Source organism: Mercenaria mercenaria, chromosome 16, assembly GCF_021730395.1.
Source record: "Mercenaria mercenaria strain notata chromosome 16, MADL_Memer_1, whole genome shotgun sequence".
Taxonomy (NCBI): Eukaryota; Metazoa; Mollusca; class Bivalvia; order Venerida; family Veneridae; genus Mercenaria; species Mercenaria mercenaria.
In genome coordinates, this window is record NC_069376.1 from 31,585,294 (window position 1) to 31,611,511 (window position 26,218).

General features: G+C 36.0%; 1 protein-coding gene across 1 annotated transcript in view; it reads left to right on the forward strand.

Moving 5' to 3' along the window:
* LOC128549584 (replication factor C subunit 1-like) overlaps positions 1-25,833 on the forward strand; it is a 35,021-nt gene extending 9,188 nt beyond the window's left edge. The window contains exons 7-23 of the mRNA XM_053526584.1: positions 90-141; positions 4,447-4,553; positions 5,689-5,883; positions 6,667-6,753; positions 11,303-11,482; positions 13,481-13,594; positions 14,704-15,150; positions 15,889-16,095; positions 16,821-16,958; positions 17,329-17,424; positions 18,148-18,246; positions 18,956-19,110; positions 20,188-20,305; positions 21,015-21,160; positions 22,049-22,262; positions 23,369-23,569; positions 24,550-25,833. Of these exons, the coding sequence (XP_053382559.1) occupies positions 90-141; positions 4,447-4,553; positions 5,689-5,883; positions 6,667-6,753; positions 11,303-11,482; positions 13,481-13,594; positions 14,704-15,150; positions 15,889-16,095; positions 16,821-16,958; positions 17,329-17,424; positions 18,148-18,246; positions 18,956-19,110; positions 20,188-20,305; positions 21,015-21,160; positions 22,049-22,262; positions 23,369-23,569; positions 24,550-24,657 (2,664 nt within the window). The 3' untranslated portion in view covers positions 24,658-25,833. The remainder of the gene's footprint in view (positions 1-89; positions 142-4,446; positions 4,554-5,688; positions 5,884-6,666; positions 6,754-11,302; positions 11,483-13,480; positions 13,595-14,703; positions 15,151-15,888; positions 16,096-16,820; positions 16,959-17,328; positions 17,425-18,147; positions 18,247-18,955; positions 19,111-20,187; positions 20,306-21,014; positions 21,161-22,048; positions 22,263-23,368; positions 23,570-24,549) is intronic.
* The last annotated feature ends 385 nt before the right edge of the window (positions 25,834-26,218 follow it).

A 26,218-nucleotide genomic window follows, 5' to 3' on the forward strand; every position in this document is an offset into this window, starting at 1 on the left:
GGATGAGAGTTTAATTTTGAACATTTGTTCAAAAAGCATTTAGTTCGAAGTGATTTTAAAACAGACTTTGTATGTGAATATTGTTGCAGAAAACAGAAGAGGACAAGAAAGAGGAGAGTAAACCTGTGAAGGAAGAAAAAGGTAACCATGTTTTTAATATACACCCAGTAAGTATTCAAGGCTTGTATTTTTTCCAGAGACCATAAAATATTGAATACTCCTATATATACTCCCCCCACCCCTCCACTCCAGCCACACACACATTCCTTTCACTACCTTTTGCCCACTTAGCAAAGAGAGTGCAGATCTAAGGATTGCGGGATTGTGAGTTCAATCCCAGGGTGAGGAGTACTGTGAAATCATTTTTATTCGCGTAAGATGAATTTTCGCGTAATTCGCACTAGGACCGATGCGCGAATTTAAGACCGCGCTATTATTATTATTTATTATATTTTTCCCTTTCTAAAATTGAAAATGCGCGAATTTAAACCCGCGCGAAACAGTCCTTCACGTTTGCGCAATTTCATGCCAGCGAATTTAAATGATTTCACAGTATGTTCTCTGTGATGATTTGATAAAAGGCTTGTCTGAAATGATTCATGTGGAGAAGTTGGCATTACTTGCCGAGAACAGGTTTGCACTGGTACAGAATTCAGGAACACTGGAAAGGTTTACTGCCCACCGTTACATAACTGAAATACTGTTGAAAAAACGGCATTTAACCCAAAACAAACACAAAAATCACTACCCTGCTCATATCCTTGTACTGATCTCATTAAAAAGGCCCCAAGTCAAGACATTTGTTTCAACAACGAAATGCCAACATTTACTTCTACATTATGTATTTAGCATGTTTGTCTTAATTGTGAATATTTACAAATTTTCTAGCTAATTAACCCTTACCTTGCTAAATTTCTCTGTAAATGAACCTTTCCATCTTTCAATTTGGACAGTATCATTAACTGTTAAAAAGGGTGCTCGCTCAAAACACTGTGGGGAATCACATGATCAGAATAATCTCTAAACAAAAGTTATATTTTGAAGAACATGAATAAACTTCCTACCATGATAAGATATGAAATTTATCCTTGGCCTAACATACGATTAGTGAAAGTTGTTAAATTTAAAGACACTGATTCTGGTATGCCTGGTATGTGGCCTATGGAGATGATAAGGTCTGCGTATTGGCGATAAGAGCCAATACACAAGTCAGGACCATTGGTAGACTTGCTTCTGTTTATCATAATAAGCTACTGTATAGCTACTGTGCAGTAAATAAATTGCAGGTAATATTTCTCACCTTTATAGCAAATCAGTTCTCACCTTTATAACGAGAAAGCTTGATTGAATTAGGGCTAAATAAACAAAGCGATAAGATACAACAGTGTTTTATAATATTTTTAATAAAGTAAGTTTTTTAACAATTACATCTCATTATTGCTGTTTTTTTATTATCAAAAATATAAAAAATGCATTCAGGCACATAGCTTTTAGAAGTAATAAATTATTGTGTATTTTGAACAATGATATATCTTTATTGCTGGATTTTATTATACATAAAAGAAAGTTAACATTATTTAGACAACACAAGAGGAATTAAGCATTTTTAATATATAACATCCTTCTGTCTATATACCTTCTTTATCTATTAAAAATGCAACTGAACGCTTCTTTAATTTCTAATAAAATCCAGCAATTATCTTTATTTTTTGTTTTTATTTTGTTACTTTTGATAAAAAGATCATAATCATTGAATAAACAAACTTGTAATTTCTCTTATTAAGTTTTGAATAATTATTTTATAGTGAGAAACGCTTTGCTATAAGAGTTATAATTTAATTGGCCAGGACATTACTCAACATGACTGAGCAATCAAAATTAGTATCTTATCAATTAAAATAATTTTGTGTACATGCTGAAAAAAGACTAAAAAAACAAAAGCATTTCAATTAATAAAATGCAAAACACAGGAAATAACCAATTTACCTGTAGGCAATAAAATTTATGATTCTCTGACAATAATTAGGCTACATGTCAAGTCTACAGGGGTTTTATGGACCCTTATCAGACTGGACCAGACAGGATCTTGTATATTGGGGATTAAAAAGTCTGGTATTTGAGGGGGGTCACTTATATAGGAGATTTTCTTTGCCTTTAAATTATTATGTAGTTGACAATACTGATAGATATGCTGTAATTACAAACACTAAGGAAAATAAGAAGTGTCGGTTTCTTGAAGTGTTCTAGATAATCAGAAAGTGATTATGAGTGAAATCTATGTAGTTTCAGGATACATCTATGTAGCCATATGATAGGATGTATTTTAGATTTACAGCAAAAGTTGCTTCAGTTTTATCCCATATTATTCATAGATTTATTTTGGTTTAGAGATTATTTTGGTCATGTGATTCTTCAGAGTGCAAAAGATACTGACTGAATGGGGAACGGTGCAGATCATGATAAGACTGCATGGATGTGCAGGCTGATCATGATTTACACTGGTCGCAAAGGCAGAACCAATCATGTCCAGCAATATAAGGGTCAGGGTTCTAGCCAGGATTTTCTGAAGGCATGTTGCAGAAGGATATTTTTTGACGAGCAAAGGGGTGGGTGCGGGAGGGGTGTCCCCTCCTGCATGGGGGTTACCCCAGAAAATAGTGGTATTTTCAGTGATTAATAAGCATCATTTACATGTACAACAAGAAAAGATATTAGGTCATAAAAATCCTATGGAGTTATTTGCTGAATGACATTTAAAAGTTCATCAATTTTAAGTTGCTAAAAATGTTCATTTACTATTTATTGTACATAAAACAACACAATTTTAGCACTGCACACAGATCTATTTGTATTTTAAAGTTTATGTCTTCTATTTCTGTGGAGTTTATTTGCTGAAAACTTATCCATTTTAAGTTTTTGAAAATGTCAACTGTTCATTGTACATACATGTAAAACAACACAATCTGAGACTGTCATCCAGGGAAACGCTGGTTTCCATTTTGGATCAATGGCCATTTGGCGTCGCTGGGAGGGATTCTGAAATTGTGACCGGGGCCTCCGTGGCCGAGTGGTTAAGGTCGCTGGCTTCAAATCACTTGCCCCTCATCGATGTGGGTTCGAGCCTCACTCGGGGCGTTGAATTCTTCATGTGAGGAAGCCATCCAGCTGGCTTACGGAAGGTCGGTGGTTCTACCAAAGTGTCCGTTCGTGTTGAAATAATGCACAGAGGGTATTTCAAACTTTTCTCTACAAGTTCTATTTTGAAAGTGACGACAGAAAACATTAATTCTTGCATTGTCTTTTCGGTATTCCGCCCGAGAAAACACATTTCATACATGTGAAAAACATTAATGTTACGGCGATAATTGTTCAAAAGCATTTTACCGTGTTGCACAATTTTTGACTTAATTCCTTACATTGTCTTTCCTTGATTGCGAAAAACATTCGGACGATAATTGTTGAATCATCTGTCATTATTATATCTAATGACATGTATAATCTTAAAACTTGCGAAAACAGTCACTTTCATGTACACATCACAAGATGCCGCCTGTCAAAGGATTTAAAGGCGGAGCTACGATGAAATTTACGTCACACGTTCCACATATAGGAAGCTGTCATTGGTTTATCGGTTATCTTAACTGGCATCGCTTTACCTAAACTATCGGGTAGCACGTGGAAGCTTTTCGAATACACTGTCGAATTAATCGGGGTGTTTATTGGGATGATTTTATGACATGTCGCTTCGGCAATTAAGGGATGATGGGGGAAATAAGGGATGTCTAATATACAACTCAGTCTGAAGGCATGTCGCACGCGACAGGCGATAATAGCCTGGCGAGAACCCTGAGGGTTAAATGGAAAGATTTCTTGTCGACTATAGAAGTCTTTTTCTTCTGATCAAAACACCGAGTATCGATAGCCTAGTGGTAAAAGGTCCGCTTTCAGTAGGGGAGGTCATGGGTTTGACCCTCGGCCACTTCATACCAAAGATCTGAAAAATGGTAGTAGTAGCTCCCTTGCTTGGTGCTCAGCATCAAAAGGGAAACTGGCTTCTCTTTTCTCATACCCTTTTGGCGATGGATACCATCAAGAATGAGGTGTCTAGAGTGATTATTACAAGTTGTAGAACTTGCTTCACAATTAACCTAAAATGAAATAATATACCCCCCCCCCCCCCCCCCCCCCCCCCCCTCGACCAGTCTCACCAACCTTGCATAATAGAAGACAAAAAAAAAGACCCTGCCAGTGTTTGAAAGCAGTAATAGGAAGTTGTTTAAATGATACTGTTTTGTGTTTGAAATAGTGTAATCATTCACAAAATTCTGTGGACATGGAAGCCTTTATCAGCAGGACTTGATGTTGTTCATTTTGTCGTGCTTCAGGGCATGATTTCAGATCAATGTAACTTTTCCGTTTCGGTTATGTTTTGATTTATGATTTCAGAGAAGACCAGTCTGTCAAGCAAACTTGCCAATAAAGCAAAGCAGTCTGTGATCTCACCAGAGAAAAAACATGGCATCCTTGTAGCTGATACACCTGATTCTAAAAGGGTAATTTTTTTCGGGGCAGTAGTGAATGTGATAAGGGTCACTTTCGTGAATTGAGCCGCGCCATGAGAAAATCAACATAGCTGCTTTGCGACCAGCATGGATCCAGACCAGCCTGCGCATCCGCGCAGTCTGGTCAGGATCCATGCTGTTCGCTTTCAAAGTCTGTTGCAATTAGAGAAAATGTTAGCGAACAGCATGGATCCTGACCAGACTGCGCGGATGCGGTGACTGGTCTGGATCCATGCTGGTCACAAAGCCACTATGTTGATTTTTTCACGGCTCAATTAATATGTGTGCAAGTATTAGAGATAAAGGGATGTGTGAAGGGATATATGGGTAAATATTAAAGATAACTGTAAGTTTGGTTAGGCACAGGTTTCATGGAGGGATATATTGGTATATATTTGAGGTTATTGTAAACTTTATAAGGCATACATTTCAGGAAGGGACATTTAGGTAAGTATAATAACTAAATTTGATAAAGGGCATGTTTCATGAAGGGGTGTGCAGTTGAATAATACAGTAAAACTCTTAATCGCTAGAGGTCGCAAGTGACCAAGCAAACTGCTCAAGTTACTCAGGGTTATGGGCAATTCAAACACCTGTAGAATATACAAGGAAAACAGCCCAGGACAAAATGAAGTACTGGAGCAAATCGGGGTGCTCCAGCCTTCGGTACTGGAACGATGAGTTTCACAGTATGTACTTGTGATTAAGATAAAGCTTACTTTCAAACACACACACTTGAAAAGAAAGCAATTGTTTGTGTCACTTTTAAGATAAAAGAAGTCAGTGTTTTCAGTATTAAAAAACAGTTTACACAGTCATAAAATTCATCTGAAAAACACAATCACATACATCTAACAGCCTGAAATCTGTAAGATTTAACACTAGTCGAAGAATAAGAAGCAATGAAAACAATTGAAAGTTTAAAAACATTTGAATTTGGAAAGTTTCATGAAAAAAACGTTTATAGATGCACAGTACAGATTTTACAATACATTGGTGTTGATGTCAGTTGTTGAATTCTGTATTCTTCAAAATTGAATTTTTATATTTAATCAGTCCTGTATCTAACAGACGTAAGTACACAGATTGTTAGAATATATATGTATTAATTATTTTATCTCCACAGCCCTCTCCAAAGAAAGCCAAAATGGAGTTTGTTATGCATAGGACTGAAAGAAAATCTGACACATCTCCAACAAAGCCTAAGGAGTCTCCAACTAGGCCTGATAAACACACCCCTCCGAAGAAAACTCCAGATAAAGGGAGAAGTAAAACGGGGAGTGCCGAGAAGAAAATCAGTCCGGCTAAAACTGATTCTGAGGTAATATAAATTGCCTACATCAAGAGTAAATGTATGTGGTCATTCTATATGAAATTTAATGCATGTTTGTCTGCCTGTGAGTGTATAATTGGAAATCAGTGCAGCGTCGGTAGAATGAATGGGAAGACTTAACATAGTAATGTGGAAGTAGATGCTCTTAGTTCAGCAGTTAATTTGCTAAGAAATTTATTTATTGGAGAAAAAGTGTTGTTTTTTTCATATGCGTACTATTGCAATGCACTAAACTTATTATTAATGATATGATGTAGTTATATTAACTAAGTGAAGAAGTTTGAAAAACGAAACAAAACCTTTGAAGACATAAGGTTTAGGCATCAGTGCAGGGTTGAAAAAAATGAAAAAGTACATGTACTTGAAGAAAACTGAATTTCACCCAGAACTTGAAAAATGATCTTTCAGCAACTTGCTATGTCTGTATGGAATAAATTTGAAGTAGAATAAATGAAGACATTGTATATTCTTACTTACAGCTTAGATATGCAATAGCATAACTGGTTGTCTTTGACCACAATTTAGTGCAATTTTCATAGACTGCAATTTCTACCATAATTCCATTATTTGATCAAAGTTGTTAGGACTAACAAGACATGGTTTTGGAGAAAAGACATCCTTGAAAAATTAAAATAATTACTCTACAAATCTTTAAAAATTATCTGAATTTTGCCTCAGATGTTCTATATGAACCATGTACAGCATGTACAGTAACATGAATCTTGAATACAATTGTATTGTTATGTTTTGAACTCCAGCTGTATTTTCCAGACACCAGGTCATAAAGGTGGAACTGGGTATAGGTCTTACTTGAACCGGGCTGGTCCGCAGGCACTTGGCTCCAAGGAGATACCAGAGGTAGGTTGAACTTAACTAGTTTTACATCTGTTGAAGCATTAGACCATTCAAGCATTTAATTGTTTCAGCATTTAATTGTTAAAGCAAAAATTTGTAACTATCAGCAAGGCTTAAAATGGAGCCAGCTTACAACCACAGTAGACCTCTTACGTGTGGAAATGAATGTATATTGTTAGCAACGTCACTCTATATATTTACGTTAGGATGACAACATAACGGAAGTCGATTTGAAATCAACACAGTTTTATTTAGAACAGCATCTAAAACAAGTGTTTACTATGTAGCAGAATGTACCGACGGTATTTCTAGTTCAGAACGGCATTCTAACAGGTTTTACTTCCTAGCAGAAAAATGCATTTTGCGAACGGTATTGTTAGATCTAATTCAGAACGGCACTATTACATTATACTGGCGAGCGGTATTTTGACTTTCCTCATTGAACGTTGGACACAACCCATTTAAATAGATTTACAGTACAGCACTTACGTGAACGCCAGGCAAAGACTTCAGTTACACAGGGTTCCCGCTGTCGGTCGCCAATGGCGCCAAATGCGACAAAATGTAAATTCTGGCGCTAAAAATCTTCAATTGGCGAATTTCATTGGCGCCTACAAGATAATCGTCGATCTGATCTTCTGATCTTTCTCAATGACGTAATAACGGATTATCCGATATTTAACACTACACGAAGACAATACACAACGTGTCAATATCGATTTACACCTCGGGGCATAATTTAAAACTTCGCCGAGTCACTAGAGCGTTCCTCCACGCAAGAACGATTATCAGTCAATCTGATTCGCCATATTTAGCCCCGCCTACTTACACGAAAACAAATGAAACGAAATATTAGCTGCGCGCTTCGTCTAATGCACCACCTTTTTTATGATGCAAAAAAACGCGAGATAAAACAGATTATTTTAATGACAATCCGATTCGCCGAAGTAATTGAGACCGAGAAAATGCCGGAAATAATGACACGTCAAAGCGCGATCAAGAGATACACATATTCTCCGATCCTAAATAGATAAATTTTGCACAAGCGTTGTTAAATAAATCTACGCGTTCGCGTTCGTAAATTTCAGTCGCGGTCGTATAATTTCAATCGGAGAATTTTTGAGATACAAATGAACTAAAGCAGTTCTTTCGGTTCTTTTACATGCCCAACGTAAAGCATTGATACATGGGGGATAATTTTAAAAAGCTCAACCCCAGAGCTTCAAAACAAAGTGCTAATAATACCTGTAGGTGGTATTTTCGCTATACAGTAGTATGTATGAAAGGAAATAGAAATTTATTTATATATATATAATGAAACTTAAGCATTTTAAAAAGCTTTTCAAAAGTTATAAAATAATATAAAACAACACTGTTTTTGATAAATGACCTAAATTAATTTTGAAATAAAAAGTTAAAAGAATAAAGAGATAAATATTCATGTTTTAAAAACATCTATTTAGTGAAAATGACCATTAAAGGGAGATAATTAAAAATGGCAAACTATATAAAGGGATATTTTTATAGATTGAGCAATTACTTTTGTTATGCCCCCCTTTGAAAAAGGAGGGGTATATTGTTTTGCAGATGTCGGTCGGTCGGTCGGTCGGTCGGAATGTAGACCTATCCGTTTCCGGATGATAACTCAAGAACGCTTGGGCCTAGGATCATGAAAGTTGATAGGGAGGTTGGTCATCACCAGTAGATGACCCCTATTGATTTTGAGGTCTGTATGTCAAAGGTCAAGGTCACAGTGACCCTGAATAGTAAAACGGTTTCCGGATGATAACTCAAGAACACTTGGGCCTAGGATCATGAAAGTTGATAGGGAGGTTGGTCATGACCAGCAGATGACCCCTATTGATTTTGAGGTCAGTATGTTAAAGGTCAAGGTCACAGTGACCCTGAACAGTAAAACAGTTTCCGGATGATAACTCAAGAACGCTTAGGCCTAGGATCACGAAAGCTGATAGGGAGGTTGGTCATGACCAGCAGGTGACCCCTATTGATTTTGAGGTCAGTATGTCAAAGGTCAAGGTCACAGTGACCAGGAACAGTAAAATGGTTTCCAGGCAATAACTCAAGAACACTTGGGCCTAGTGTCAGGAAAATTGATAGTTAGGTTGGCCATGACCAGCAGATGACCCCTATTGATTTTGAGGTCAGTATGTTAAAGGTCAAGGTCACAGTGACCCTGAACAGTAAAACAGTTTCCGGATGATAACTCAAGAACGCTTAGGCCTAGGATCACGAAAGTTGATAGGGAGGTTGGTCATGACCAGCAGGTGACCCCTATTGATTTTGAGGTCATTAGGTCAAAGGTCAAGGTCACATTGGCCAGGAACAGTTAAATGGTTTCTGATCTTCTTGTCCAAAACCATAGGGCCTAGGGCTTTGATATTTGGTATGTAGCAAAATCTAGTGGTCCTCTACCAAGATTGTTCAGATTATTTCCCTGGGGTCAAATATGGCCCCACCCCTAGGGTCACATGGTTTATATAGCCTTATATAGGAAAAAACTTTGAAAAACCTCTTGTCCAAAACCACAGGGCCTAGGGCTTTGATATTTTGTATATGACATCATCTAGTGATCCTCTACTAAGATTATTCAAATTATTCCCCAAGGGTCAAATATGGCTCCGCCCTGTGGGTCACATGGTTTACGTATACATATTTACAGTGTGCATATAATTTCTGTTCCTTGTGCAATTACTAAATGCATCAAGGGGGGCATTTCGTGTTCGACGAGCTCTTGTTTAGAAAATGTTCTTGAAAATGGTTGAGAAGATTAAAAACTTTTTTTGATTCAGTGTGATATTAGGATAAATATTCATGTTTTTAAAAAAATTATTTAGTGAAAATGACCATTAAAGGGAGATAATTAAAAATGGCAAACTATATAAAGGGATATTTTTATAGATTGAGCAATTACTTTTGTTTAGAAAATGTTCTTGAAAATGGTTGAGAAGATTAAAAACTTTTTTTTGATTCAGTGCGATATTAGGATAAATATTCATGTTTTAAAAAAAATTATTAGTGAAAATGACCCTTAAAGGGAAATAACTAAAAATGGCAAACTATATAAAGGGATAATTTTATAGATTGAGCAGTTACTTTTGTTTAGAAAATGTTCTTGAAAATGGTTGAGAAGATTAAAAACTATTTTTGATTTATTTAATGTGATATTAGGATAGACTGGTTCAAGAGCAAATTGCATGGTTACTGTAAAGAATCAAATGAAAAAAGAGATTGAAAAAGAAAATGGTATGTTGCCCATCACAGACTATTGGCTCCAACTTGAGAGCCACTGGCGCAAACTTTTCCTGATTGGCGAATTCGTTGGCGCAAAGTGGAATTGACCCAGAGGAAACCCTGTTACAAAGATAATCAAATGGCATTTAACTTGAACGGCAGTCACATTTATCTAGAAACGGCAATCTCAGTTAATTTAGACTTTGTTTTGAATTTTGCCGGTCACCAAACTACTTGTTTACTTTGTTGCTTGGCAATTTGACTGGTGACCCAGAACGATACTGGCTGAACCCAACGTTCAAATATATAGGAATCTGCGAGTGCCGGTCTACCGTTCGACCAATCAGAAGGCAGGAACGTCAACCTGACTTTGCTGTTCCAGCGATCTAAACGGCAGAATCTGTCTACCGTTCCACGCCAAATGCAAGAATATTACATTATACAATGGTGAAATATTGACATAAATAAATAGATTATTTGATTCTGAACATTTGCATATACAATACATTCATGAAAGATGTGTAATTTTCGTATAATCACGAAAACAAAATACTGAACGGGCAGCGCTACAATGTCCGACTTGTCCAGTAAAGAAAATTGCCGTTCGACAGAAAAACAACAAAAACATGAAAAATACCCATCATACCGTAACAATGAATGTTCCTAAGATTAAACATTGTAAAAAGAGTAATTTATATTAGTGGTGTGACTCCAGAAACACGGAAATGTATGGAAAGTTTGCATTTATACTTGCCAAAAATCTCAACAACAACAACAACTTGTCAAAACAAAAATATCACAGAAAATCGAAGAAATATGCAAAGTTATGACTATTCAAGTGGTGTAACCTAAGAAATTATGCGATTAACATGTAATTGATGTGAGTAATCTATTTCATAAGTATGAAACGAGTGATTTATATGTAAACTGAGGTGGGGGATGGCAAAACTGACATCTTAAAATAGTAACACTTTGGCATATTATAACAATATTCATATGTTATTTTGATAGAGTCAAATGATGCCACCCTAAAATTCTTGAATCATTAGGGTTACGCGGTGTTCCCAGTTTTTTCTTCACCCTTGGGACAGGAAGTCAGAGGGTGAACAGTCAAAACTGAGGGTGAAAAGAATAAAGGAACCTTTTAATAAAAATATAGACTATTTCAATGCATGTAAAATCAATTTTGGCAAATTATTTTAAAATCTACCTGTATGGTTCATTTGTAACAGTTTTATATGTTCATCTAAACAATAGACGCAATTTCCATCTACATGTTAACTGGAATTTTATCTTTCAGGGAGCAGAAAACTGTTTAGAAGGGCTGACGTTTGTCATCACAGGAGTTCTAGAGTCATTTGAGAGGGATGAATCTAAGTCTATGGTGGAGAGATATGGGGGAAAGGTTACTGGAAGCCTTAGTAAGAAAACAGACTACCTCGTAGCTGGCAGGGATCCTGGACAGGCTAAAATGTCAAAGGTAAAGTTTGGTTTTACAGGGCTCGACACTAACACTGGTCTGCTCGTCCGAGGCCAGTGAAAAGCAACAAGGACCAGTAAAATATTTGGGGGACCAGTAACTGTTTCATTTAAAAAACTTAGCGGAAACTGCTCTTCGGACAAGTGGCCCAAAATGGTTAGTGTCTGGCCCTGGTTTTTGGTGTTTTCGGATCTTACGCATCTTTGTTTACATATACAATGCAAACCTGCTGTAATGCTGCTAGTGGCAACCAGAGAGTCGAACCATATTGACATTGAACAGTGTATGTCTTGCCACAATTTTACAAGAGAAAAATGTATTTACTTGACAGTATTTCATTAACAGTTCATAACTCCTATTTACTTTGCATCATAATATTTATGAAATGATTGAAATATTCAGTTAGTAGCAATATTTACTAATAAAATGCAATGAATTGTTTTTGGATAAGATAAAAGAGATGTATATAATTTCTCAGTTTTTGAAACGACTCCATTTCAGATAATGGTCTTAATTATTGATAAAACTAATCATTTAGTCATCTCTGAATCTAAGTACCTCTGCTGTTTGAAAACAGTATGCATGTTTAATGAAATACAGTGCATTCTCGATGCTACAAATCACAATTTAACGAAATACTGGTATACTACGAAAAGGTGTTGTGGTCCCGGCTGCTTTCCTTCTTATTTCTATGTTACAAAGTCGCGGTTTTACGGAAATGCAATTTTGCGAAAAATGCGCTCCAACAAATGTATTGTTATGCCCTTAAAGCATGTTTTTAACTTGTTTAAGTTGCGATTTTATGAATACCTGTATCGTCTAAATTTTCACACCTTCCATAACGGCGTGAAAATGCTTTAGAGTGGAAAATGTCACTATCATTTAGCTGGTCGTAAACAGTAATTAAAGTGTGAAAACTTAGTAATTAAATTCGAAACACATACGCTGTACACTATGACAGCAGTTAGTGGTTAGTTTTTTCTCCTATAACTATCAGATCGGATAGCATTCCAGTCACACTTGCTTCGATATCTATACAGCTCAAACAATCACTGCATAAAAACAATAAAAAAGTATTTAAGTCCTGATCGTCTGTATATTGTCGTTTTATTATTCCGAACAATTCAGTAAAGGGTAGCAATTGCGATTTTTTGTTCTCGTGCAACAATGTACCCTAAATATGTTTTATGTACAGTGAATAAAAAGCGAAGAAAAAACAACCCGTTTTAAATTCCAGATACCATCTAAGTTCAGATTCGAATAAGATTTATAGTAAACCTAGATGTACATATAAATTTCATATACATGTACTTCGATTCGAAAATCACATGTTAAAATATCACAGGTTACGATGTGTAGATATTAAGGTGCTGTATAGCGAAATTTCCTATGCTACAATTGAACAAAAATGCGATATTACGATAAAAACGGCTGGTCCCTTGGCTTTTCGTAGGATCGCGATTGTACTGTTGTTCTGTGGAATATTCTCTTGTTGCATATACATGTAGAGCTGATCAGCCTAAGAAAGAAATTTACATGCACATTTGATATAGTACTACTCGGCAAAGGTGAAAATGTAAAATGGGCAGGAAAGCTTTCGGCTGTATGTGTAAAGCTGAAATGTATGGATGAAATTGTTGGGTCATTTGATTTTAAGAATATATAGATTTAAAAGATTTGAGCCACAGTGTGACCGTATTACATTGGTGTACACAAAATGTGTTAAATTGATCCACGATTTATCATGAGTGCAGTGTATTTGATTTAGATTGCAGTTGGGATAATTTTGTTGTTCAAAACTGTTATAACCTCACCAGGGTTAAAGTCAGCAACTTGCAGGTTGAGAAAGAGTCATCTTCTCTTGTCTGTCGAGTTTCCCATTTTACACTGTGATAAGTTCTTGAAACTTAAAGTAATTCAGAGTATCATGAATAAAATATTCTGTGGACATTTTGATTGACCCAGAAATATCAGATTTGAACTTATTCTTTATTCTAGGCAGAATCGTTGAAAACCAAGATTATTGATGAGGATCAGCTGCTAGATTTAATCAGAACACGACCAGGCAAGAAGTCCAAATATACCATACAAGCTGAGGAATCTTTTAAAAAAGTCAGTAGTACATAACATACTGATAAGATTTATATTTAGGGATAAAGCAGCTAAATGTTAATGTTATATGTAAGCTTATGCTAAAGACAAAGTAGTTTCTGAATTTTTTTGCCCCCGAAGGGAGGCATATTAGTTTTCAAATGTCTGTCTGTTCGTCACAACGTTAACTTTTTGCATGAAGGCACTTTACTCGCAGACCACTGCACCCAGGACCTTCAAGGTTCACATGCTGATAGTACTTATTGAGTACACGAACCCTACTGACTTTAGGGTCACCAGGTCAAAGGTCAAGGTCACCAGGTCATAGGTCAAGGAGCTGCGGGGGCATTTGTCACCGTAAGTGACAGCTCTTGTTTTTTTATCATTTTTTTTTTGAAGAAATTTAAGAAACATTTCCATAAATTTGGGAGAAAGTGAAACATTACATAATGTTAATGAAAAAAAAAATTGAAATGCATCATGGTATTTTAAATGGTATTTTAATGTTATTTTAAAGCTTTTTCAGCAGTAAATATTACTTACTGAATTCAGTATACACACAAATGTTAACTGTGCAGCAAAGTTGATGTTAATTAGTAAAAACCCTAAACATTTAGTCCTTTGAGATTTGAGTTCAAAATTTGAGGCGAAAAGACATGTTTATTCTTTGTGACTGCCGCATTTTAACAAAAATAATTTTATTTAGGGGAAAACACTGCAGTGGTAAAAGAATTTGTAACAGATAGTACCATAATCATGATAATGCATTCATGTAGATAGGCAGAGAATATTGGTTATCCGTGTGTTTTCACTTAAACTTCGAAACAAGATATAAATGTTATTTGTATTTGAATAAGTATAGACTTTGTACAGAAATGTTGACTCAAGATGCAACGTTTGTATAAGTTGTTATTCTACTTGTAAACAAAGTTCTTTTCATTTCATTCTATTACACTTATTTGGATAAGATTATGAGAAATATTTTGACAAAATACATTTACTCCAAATAAATTTGATCTACTCCAGTTTTACATACTAGGGACTTCTAAAACAGACCATAATTAAGTTACTCATCTACTTTATGTTACAACTTGTTGATTTGAATTCTACCTATAATTGATCTATTTCAGGAGAATTCACTGCAAAAAACGGCATCCGGAAAATTAGATTCTTTTAAGAGAGACGCTCCATCAAAATCAGAAAGTGTTAGTGATTCTAAAATGCATACCTCATCTGAGTCAAACAGTCAATCAGAATTAACTAGTTCGCAAAATGACCAATCAGTGAAAAGTGGTAAAGTTCAAACTGACCAATCACAGCCCTCGTTACTGTGGGTTGACAAATACAAACCATCTCAAATGAAACAGATTATTGGTCAAACTGGTGATAAAAGTAATGCTAAGAAGTTACTTCATTGGCTGAATAACTGGCATAGAAACCAAGCTGCTGGAGTTAAACCTGTGACTGGGAAATTCTTTGGAGGTGGCGGGAGTGGTGATGGGGCGGGGTTTAAAGCAGCTTTGTTGTCAGGACCGCCTGGTATAGGGAAAACTACAACAGCAACAATTGTTTGTAAGGTAAGACATACATTCTGATACTACTTCTGTTGGTATTTTGATTTGATTTGTACCTGCACAAAAATACCTTATGATTTTACCTGCCTATGTAAGACAAGGTTTTCCATACCAGAGGGACCATATGGATTGAGATACTGGGTGTAAGCAGAGTTTCTTTATTAATATTCTTGCGGTCCCAATGGTTGTCATTCACAGGCAGATATAAGATCTTTTCCTTGCCTAACACATTTAAAAGTAGGTCTCGATGTTACATAGATTTGGGTATGTATGTAATTTAGTTTAAACAGTATTTATTAGATATATCATGTACATAAATATATACAATAACATTTACAATCAGAATGATGTAAAGGATCTGAAAACAAGTTTTCAGCGAAAACATATTAATTCATTTCCTGTATGTATATAATTTATGGCAGCATTATGTTGCTAGTACAAGTGACAGCACGCAAGTGTACGCTATTTCAGACAAGGTTTTTTCTGTAGGGAACAACAGTTGTTTCTGTCCCTGGCATGTATATGGACAAATGTATACTTTCCTAACTGGGTAGGCAGGAACATCTTGTTAATTTTGTTTATACTGAAAGATCATTATTTTTTATGGGTGACTAATTTCCATGAATTTTGAGGCATTGTTTATTTGTAATATTGGTGTACATCCTTCAAGTAAGGAAAAAACTGATTTAAAAATAGTTTTTCTGCCTCATTATGTAATTTATGTTTCATATTATCTTCCAGGAAGCAGGGTTTTCTTACGTTGAATTGAATGCTTCGGATACAAGAAATGCCAAAAGTCTGAAGGAGGTAGTCTCGCAGTCAGTAGGCAATACAAGTATTGTAGATTACATTGGGTCAGGATTGTCCACAACACATGGACACAAACACTGTCTCATAATGGATGAGGTAGACGGGATGAGTGGGAACGAGGACAGAGGAGGTGTAGGGGTAAGAAATAGATGATATTGAATGGAGGGAGGTTTTCAGGGTTTTGAATTGACCAAGTAATGCTTTCTTCAGTTTTTTTTCTGTGTATCGAGTAATACTAGTGAAAAAAAAAAGTTTCCACACATTAGAATGTTTTTGACTTAACCGTTTGAATGGGGAAAAGAAAAGGTATTATATGAAATTCATATACATATTTGTTAGCACAACTTCACATTTGGTATCCTGAAAAGATCTGTTACCAGAAGATAATTGAATTTTCAAGCGTTATGGATTTCCTCAATGCCCTGTGATCCACACTAACTGATATATAGCAAATGAGATGAAATCTATTTTTGCAAGCACACTTTGCTTTATACATATACAAAATGTTAGATTTATAATGTCTCATTCAATATAAAGGAAAGATATGCAAAACTATCCTATAAGTGAAACTTCTAATCAAGCAGACTGGAACCACTATTAAAATCTTCATTGGGGAGACACAGTGGTGTGGGGATTGTCAGACTTTCTGATTCGGTTCGAATCTAGATGTGAGCGGAATGTGACCCTGATCTGTACAACCACTTACCAAGGTGCCAGTACTGGTTAGAAGTCCTGTAAGCAGTCATCAAGTTGAGTAGTTGAGAACTTCCTTGTAATTGATAAAAAGTAATAAAGTTTAAACTGAAATTGACTGCTTGTTGAAGAGATATGCAGCAGTAACTTACCTCCGATTTTATTTTCAGGAATTGGTAAACCTCATCAAGAACACAAAGATACCAATTATTACAATGTGTAATGACAGAAACCATCCGAAAATGAGAACACTGTCAAACCATTGCTTCGATCTCCGATTTCAACGACCCAGAGTGGAACAAATAAAGGTAGAGTTGAAGTTGTAGTAATACTAGTTGAGATATACGATTATGCTCAAGTATATAAACTTGCTATAATGGAATAGGATTGCACAGATAAAAGGAAATAACACTAAATACAAAAACAAACAGGACTTCTGGTACATTGCTAGGTCATGTTGCTGTTATCTTCATTCGTATTACCGTAAATTTCATATTACGATAAATAAGTGAAAGTAAAATAAAAATTCTGCTTGCTTGTATTTGTGCAAACAGTGCAGTTTTATCTTACTGTTTACTAAACATACATATAATATGCTCATGTTGATAAAACAATTAACACAGTACTTAGCAGGGCTTCAAATTGAAAGCAAAACCAAGAGAACGTTTCATGTTTCAGGCTGCTGTGATGTCGATAGCATTTAAAGAAGGATTAAAAATTCCACCTCCAGCGGTGAATGAAATTATTATAGCAGCCAATCAAGATATGAGACAGGTATGTTATACCCACAGTTTTCTGTTTAACCTTTAGCGTACTGGCGGCAAGTGATTCTGCCTTTGCGACCAGTGCAGACCAAGATCAGCCTGCACATTTGTGCATTTGTGCAGGCTGATCATGGTCTGAACCATTTGCTATTTAATTCTTAGTAAATTTGAATGATAAATTGTATTGCCCAAATTGAATGATGGACCAGTCCATTTTAGAAATTTAGCAAGGTAAAGGTTTATAGCATTTCCAGCAGAGCCATCTCGATAACTATCTGAGGGGCAGAGAGAGGCCATTGATGCTGATTTCTAATCACTTGCCCCTGACTTCTGTTGGTTCAAAACCTCATTTCGGGTTTAGAATTCTTCTTTTTGAGGAAACCAAGCTGGTTTACGGAAGGTCCATGGCTCTACCCTGGTGCCCATATTGGATGAATAATGCCAGGAGGAGCACCTTAGATTTTTCACCAGTTCCAAACTTATATTTGTGCCGGTGTGACGTTGAACCCAATGAATGGAACAGAGACCCTGCCGTTGTCAAAATCTTTATTTTAAAAATCCCTTTCAAATAACGCTTCACAACTTCATTAAAGTGATTAAATTTCATAAATTCAGGGACTTAAGCAAATTTAGACATTGATATAATTGAACAATAGTTTGATTCGCTGAATTTTTATGAAAGAAATGAACTGTTGCCGATTCATGGCAAAATATTTTTGTTCTACTTTAATAGGTGATACACAATTTGTCACTGTGGACAGCGGCTGACAAGGCTGTTACGTATGATCAAGTGAAATCCGATGCTCAACATGCAAAGAAAGATATGAAACTGGTAAATAGGTTTCTGTTTACAATGAAATACACATTGCAGATAAATTTTCACAGAGGTAAAGTTATTCAGGAGGCATTATGTTCTATCAAAGAACTGTTCAGACTACAGACGCTTACATAGATCAGTACAGAGAACGCAGATCTACGGACCATGGAGTTATGAGTTCAATGCCCATGCAAGGCCTATGTTCTTGGTGACGATTTGGTAAAAGACATCGTGTCTGAAAGCATTCATCTTCCACCTCTGATTCATTTGAAGTAATTGCCAGTTACTTGCGGAAAACAGTAGCACTGGTATCCAGGAACATTGGTTAGGGTAATTGCTGACTGTTCTATAACTAAAATACTGCCGAAAAAAATGGGGTTAAAACCAAAAACTAAACAGATTGTCGAAATTTATTCCTCTTGTATCTTTTAAAGAAAAGACTTCATATGGAAATTAAGAAAAAAATGAAGGAAGGTTTGAAATCATATTTTTTAGCAGAAATTCTTTTTTTTTTTTTTTTTTTTTGATCAGCTGTAAATTGTTATAATGCCTTCCAGTACCACTATAGCAAATATTGGTGCTATTGAAAAGCGACTAGAGGCACTTTTTCTATATTTCACACTCGTGATGTTAAATGAGAAAAAAAAGGAAAAAAAGAGGACATTTTTTTATGAGAAAAAGTTATATCAGATCTGGTTTATCCAATTAAATTTTATGTTTGCAGGGACCTTTTGATGTCTGTCGGAAAGTATTTGTTGGAGGTGAGGAAACAAATAGAATGACGCTGAATGATAAGTCGGACTTGTTCTTCCACGACTACAACATAGCGCCACTGTTTGTCCAGGAAAATTATGTTCATGTCATACCATATGCAGCCAGGTAACGTTGTGTATGCACTGATAACCACCATTTCTCAAGTTTTAACCATTAACCTTCTAAATTTCTGTAATGAACTTGTCCATCTTTCAGTTTGGACAGTACCATTAACTGTTAAAAGGGGTGCTAACCAAAAAGATGCTGACTGAAGGGCAGAAGGTGCAGACCATGATGAGACTGCATGGATGTGCAGGCTGATCGTAGTCTGCACTGGTCACAAAAGGCAGAATCACTTGCCACCAGCAGGCTAAGGGTTAAATAGCCACTTACAGTTAGCTGGGTACAGTGAGTCAGTCATAAGGTTATGGCTTCGATACCAAGGCAGGTTGAACATTTTCCATGATGATTTGACAGTCTAAAGTCATTCATCCTTCACCTCAGATTAAAGAATAGAACTTGTCAGTGACAAATGCATGGAATTGGTCAGTACTCATGAAATTGTTGAGCAATGGTTAAGTTAACTGACTGACGTAACATAGCTGACCTACTTTGAAGACAGTTTTGAATCAGACAAATCAAGCTTGCAAAAAAGAGACTGATTCTATCAGTTTACAAAAACTGCCCAGTTAACAGCTTAGTTGAGCTATAAATGAATAAAATAGATATATTGTGAATGCGATTCAATGGCTAGAGGAAATGTTTTTCTTGGCTACGACAATGTGTTCTTCATTTCTAATATAAAGTCAAACTTCCTTCGCTCAAACCGGGGTAATTAGAATACCACCCTTTATCAAACTCGTCATTAGGTCCAGGAAAAATCCCTAAATAATGTAAATTGTGCATTGCCTCGAAACTACCATGAACTCGAACAAAGTTTGCTTGTCCCATCAGTTTCAGCAAACAGAGTTGTAATAGAGAAGTTTTCAGTTACTGGTAGAGAATATATTGGTATTGGTATGGAATATTGGTTAGGCTATCTGTCTGCAGTTTCATATTTGAGATGGTATTGAAAAACAATATTAGATGTATATTAATAAAGGGTTCGTTGTCACATTTTGACTTAAGTTCAGAAAGCTTACCTTTTGGATTCCTGTTATATTGAAAATATGAATGATAAGAATGACTTTTGAAATGTTTTAGGAATGGCAACACCAAGCACTTGTCTTTGCTGGCACGATCAGCTGATGCTCTGTGTGATGGAGATGTTTGCGAGAAAAGAATTAGAACTAGTCAAAGCTGGGGTCTACTACCTCTAGAGGTTTGTTTAGATTTTGTCTCACCTGTAGTTAGCTACAATCGAGTGTATTTGTGTCTAAGATTCAGACTTTTGACTGCAAATACAGGCTTTGCATATGGAGCCTAGGTTGAACATCAAGTTTTCTGGTTCAGTTTAACAGACCAAAGATATTGTGTTGAAAGGATAGCTAACTTACTTCCTTGTTGGAAACATGTCAGTTAACTTCAAAAACTTACATAGGAAAAATGACAGGAGCAGCAGGCATAGCACACAGGAGTGCAGATTTTAATAACACTTAGAGAAATGGATAATATTTGCATGTAAAAAAAATCTAAAATGTTTTTAATAGCAGATATACCTTTTTGAATATTGTGTAAAAATTAAAAAAAAATGAAAGGCAATGTAAAGTAAATTTTTAAAGTACTTTAAACAGATAAGTGTCCCCAATGCTTATAAAAGTAAGGTGGAGTTATTTTTAGATTTAAGCTAAATTTTAAGAGAAATATAGTTCCATATCATGGGAAAATAGGATCCTGTTTTAAGATCAGTTCGGTAAAAAAAGAATGTTAATAAGACTTTAAAACTTTGCAGATCGCTTAAACACTAACAGAAAAGTACGCTTGTCACATGGTTTTGTTCTGCGCATATGATACTTGCATCACCTCTAAAATTATACAGAAATGTTTTCTGTACGATTATATATATAACAGTAACCTTTTGTATTTACCAGGCAATGTATGCAAGTGTACTACCTGGAGAATACATGCGGGGCAATATAACACAAATGATTGCATTTCCAAGTTGGCTCGGTAAAAATTCTACAACAGGAAAAACCGAGAGAATCCTGCAAGAACTAAGAACACATATGAGACTTGAGTAAGTTTGATTTTTCATAATCTAAATGTATGCACTCACTAAAAAAAAGAAGTTGTGTGAATAAATTCAGAAAATATTTGATTTTTCCTTGTCTTAATATATGCACTCTTTCAAAAAGCAGTAGGTTATTTCTGAAAGTCTGCTTGCTGTCTGCAAGTATGTGAACTTAACTCCTTTCAAAGTCTTCAATAGAAAGTTCTCTCAGCTAAGAGATTTCATTTCTGTGTTAAAGAAAGGAGATATTACATTTATAGAAATGAGCCGTGCCATGGGAAAACCAACATAGTGGGTGTGCGACCAGCATGGATCCAGACCAGCCTGCGCATCCGCGCAGTCTGGTCAGGATCCATGCTGTTCGCTAACAGTTTCTCCAATTCCAATAGGCTTTAAAAGCGAACAGCATGGAGCCTGACCAGACTGCGCAGATGCGCAGGCTGGTCTGGATCCATGCTGGTCGCACACCCACTATGTTGGTTTTCCCATGGCACGGCTCAAATGTACAGGTAAATGGAAAGTTTACTTCTTGATGAAGAAGACTTGTATCACATACTTTAATGCATACTCATGAAAAGTATGGTTTCTGTATAACTGCCTCTCTGGATAAAAACTGTTTTTAAGTCCCTCTTGGCAAATAATTTTGTGATAGTTTGCACAAAATATTTTAATCTCCTTGAATTTGAGACCAACTGCATTTTAGTCCTGAGATTGTAAAACTTTTATTTGGGGACCAGTCCCAAAATAAAGCCTTGTAATTGGTCAGTATCAAGATTGAGCTCAAGATCAACCAGTCAAATGCCAGAAATTTTAGACTTGTCACTATTCTAATTTTTTTACGTTGGGTTCATTTTTGTCTTGGTACATGTGTTATTTTGTTACATTTATTTTCAGGATATCCGGGGACAAGAAAAGTTTGAACCTGGACTATCTGCCATTCTTCCGTCAGTCACTGACACAACCTTTGATACAAAAGGAAGCTGAGGGTGTACCGGATGTTATTAAGTTGATGGATGAATACGATATAGTTAAAGATGATTTTGATAATATTATGGACATAACGAAATGGCCAAACAGTATAGATCCTTTGAGTAAACTTAGCACAAAGGTGAGATTACATTTCATGTGAACTTGGCATAGATCCTCTAGCAAATCTATAAATATGCTAGAGCAGACTCTTTTAAACAAGGTGCATAAGTCAAGTATGTATACCCAAAATTATATTCTTAAAAGCTGATGGCATATATGATTTTTTGACTGAAACTCATTATGTGGTCTCATTTGGCAAAAATGGCCCCTGCCTTATTAGCTCACCTGAGCACAAAGTGCTTGGGGTGAGCTATTGTGGTCATTCACCGTTGGTCTGTCCATTCTTTTCTTAAAAAAACATCTCTGAAACCGTTGGGTGGGAGTTGATAAATTTTGGCCTGGATGTTTCTTTGTTGGTCTTCTTCCAAAATCTTTTCAAATGGTTCTACTTGGTTACGCATTGAGGCCATCAGAGCTAGAAATAGAAAAGTTTGTCAGTTTTTAAATAATTTCACACAAGTAGTCTTTCTGTGATGTTCATATTCTAATATGTCAAAAAACAAGGCTACCAGGTAGGGTGGTCCCTTTTCTCTATATTTATTTAGTGGAAACTTTAAAAATCTTGTTCAAACTTGCTGGCCCAACTTTAAAACTAATTCCACACAAATGATCCACCAAGATTGTTCAGATTATTCTGATTTATCAGAAAACATGGTAGCCAGGGGGCATGATAACCCTTCCATATAATGTATGTAATGGAAACTTTCAAATTCTTCTTGTATGAAACTGCTTGCCCGAATTTAGAAAGGAGTAGATTGTACTGTGATGACTGCTTATGTCTGAAATAATGTCTAGATCAGCATGTTGCAAAAGTCCTCCACAGTTACGATGGAATGTTGCCAAATTAACTAAATTGTGGTGGTCTGACCAAACAAGGTTGTTAAAATTATACTGTCTAACATTTTTCGTCAGTAACTATTTCATGATTGAAACTTGTCAATTACAGAATTAACCAAATTTAAAAAGAAGCTGTCTCGTGACAGTCCATTTCAAAAATACCTGTACATGTTGTTGTTATCTGAATTAAGTAGTCAACAGGTAATGGAAAGATTATTCTGTGTAATGTTAATAGACAGTAGTCTTTCAATTATTTGGTGCTAAAGTAACTCTGTTCTTCCTTTCCAGACAAAAGCAGCATTTACCCGCACATACAACAAAGAGGTTCATATGACACCGTACTCAACAGGAGCGGCTACTAAGAAGAAACGTGGAGGTGGAGCTAATACAGATGAGCTTGAACTCCTTGGAAACGAGGAGGAAGGCGGCGGAGCTGTTGAGGAGGAGGAGGAAGAGGGGGATGACTTAGAAACTGATACAATGATAAAAGTAAGGAATGGGTTCTTTTATATTTATCATGGTGTAATAAAATGATGAAATGAAGGAACACTACAGATTCTTACGTACACTTCAGTACACATGAAAGATTAATAAATCTATTATAGTTAAACCTGTATTAACTCTTAGCCTGCTGGCGGCAAGTGATTTTGCCTATGAGACCTGTGCAGACCAAGATCAGCCTGCAGTCTGATCATGGTCTGCACTGTTTCGCTATTCAGTTAGTAAATTTTCAGTGAACACCCCTTCGAATAATAAATGATGTTGCCCGAATTGAATGATGGACCAGTCCATTACAGAAATATAGCAGGCTAGCCTAAGGGTTTAGCAGCCAGTGCTAAGCCGAAGACAGGTGGCTGCTTTAGAAAAGTTGGAACTAAAATATAACAATAGTTTGGAAAGTTAGCTGAGTAGCAAGTGGATGTTTAATACAGGCAGCTAAGGCAGGTTCAGTTGTTTGCCCAGATATAATAGTTTAATGGGTAAGGTATCGTCTAATTACTGCAAAGGTCAGCAGTGTGAAACTGGTCAAGATTCTGGTCATGTGAGCAACCCAAGCCTAGCCATGGGGAAATTAGCTCCACGGTTTACTATACAGCTAAAAGAAGTTCTGTCTTGTATTAAGTTTAATAACAAACCGCCGCATTAGCCTAGTGGTAGAGCGTCCGCTTCGAGTGTGGGAGGTTGTGGGTTCGACCCCTGGCCGCGTCATACCAGAAACGTGAAAAATGGTGCCAGTAACTCCCTTGCTTGGTGCTTGGCATTAAAAAAGGGAAACTGGCCTCTTCTCTCATACCCTCGTGGACTGGCGGTGGATTTCATCAGGAATGAGGTGTCCAGAGTGATTAATATAAGTTGTAGAACTTCCTTCACAATTGACCTAAAATAAGTTATGTATAAACTAAGTTTAATAACAATGATTGTGAGAAGAATTTGATGAGATAATATGATTTTGTTATTTTTTTTCACAGAAGAAAACAAAAGGAAAAGGCACAACAGAAACAAAAGGAAAAGGGAAGGGCCCAGCCAAGGGAAAAGGGGAGTCAAAAGGAAAAGGGAAAGGAAAGGGAAAATCATGACAGGATTTCTTTGCTAAACATTTGTTAACTGGTATTGAAAACTGGAAATACCGTGCAGGGAAGTGTTGCGGATTAGTGAAGGGTGCATGTGTTTGGCCTGAAAAGACATTTAGTAAAAGGATTGTTACTGTGTTGTTGATAGTAAAGTTAGTGACTATACCAAAGTGACTATACCACACCATATGTGCTAACTTGCTGCTTCATTGATGGCATTAGTGGTAATATATGATATATGAAATTTTGCTGCTTAGAAATGGCTAGGGGGTTAGTAATGGCAGAATGAATGGGAGATCTAGTAAAACCAGTCAGAAAATTTCTACATGGTGTATTGAATAGTAAAAGCATTAGATTTACTTTCTTAGCTATGTGAATGTGGCAACGTTGGGATGAACAGTTTGATCTAGCAATACAGCAATGTATGTTATATCATTTGAAGAAAAACATAATGTACACAAACATAATTCATTCAAGATTAAAAAATCTTAAGCTGAGTTAAATTGCTGCCGTAATATGACTAAAATACTGTACAAAGAAATGATGAAGCTGATCTGCATTCAGAAAGGGAAGAAATCTAAAAGTACTACCATTTGCCTGTCTGTATTGACTGCTATAGATTTGGTAGATTTCGTGATGGGTTTTATTTTCGCTATTATTGGTGAATAATGCCGCTTGTGAGTTAAATTTTTGCAAATACTATTATTTGTTATATGAAATACAAACACTCCTGTGGAAAATGTGTTGTAGAGTTAACAAGAACAGTATGCTTCATTACATTATAATATCGTTTACATCATTTCTTGTTGTTGAGACCATGTTACTTACTTGGGATGTAGAAGTCTTTGTGAGAAAATCATTCAGCTTGTTTATGGAAGATTGGTGGTTCTACCGAGGTAATCACTTACGCCTGTAATAATGCACAAAGGAGCACCTTCCTACACCATTAAAATCTTGAGACTTCCTACACCATTAAAAGCTTGAGACTTCCTACACCATTAAAAGCTGGAAAGTCACCATATGACCGATAACTTATGTCTGTGTGACATTGAACCCGATAGATGCATTATTCAAGTGAATGAATTTGAACATGTTGAATTGTTTGTTTGTTTGTTAACATGCAATTGTATATGATGTTGTAGAGTGCTATTTGAAATCGGAAAAATGCTAAAATGAATAAAGTACTTGTATTTATAAAATGTTCTTTTGTTAGTCCAGACGGTTACTATTAGATTGACCCTGTTTATGTTTCTCTTTCCTCCTTTTAGCTCACTTGAGCAGGAAGTTGAGCTGTTGTGACCGTCTATCATCTCTTTGTTTTTAACAAAGTTGTTCAAAGTATTGTGTTGCATGCAGGATTCTGGTTACCGTGGCAATCAAAAGAGAAAAAATGACCTTAAAAACTACAAGGCGCATAGCTTAGGTATTTGAAAAATTGTAGTATTGTCAAGTTGTCGCCTACCAATTGCCCTGTCTTGGTATTCATTTGATTTACAGACTTTTATAAGAAAGACTTAAAGAATCTTTTTCTTCTTTAAAAGCTTAAGACCCAGAGCTTAAATATTTG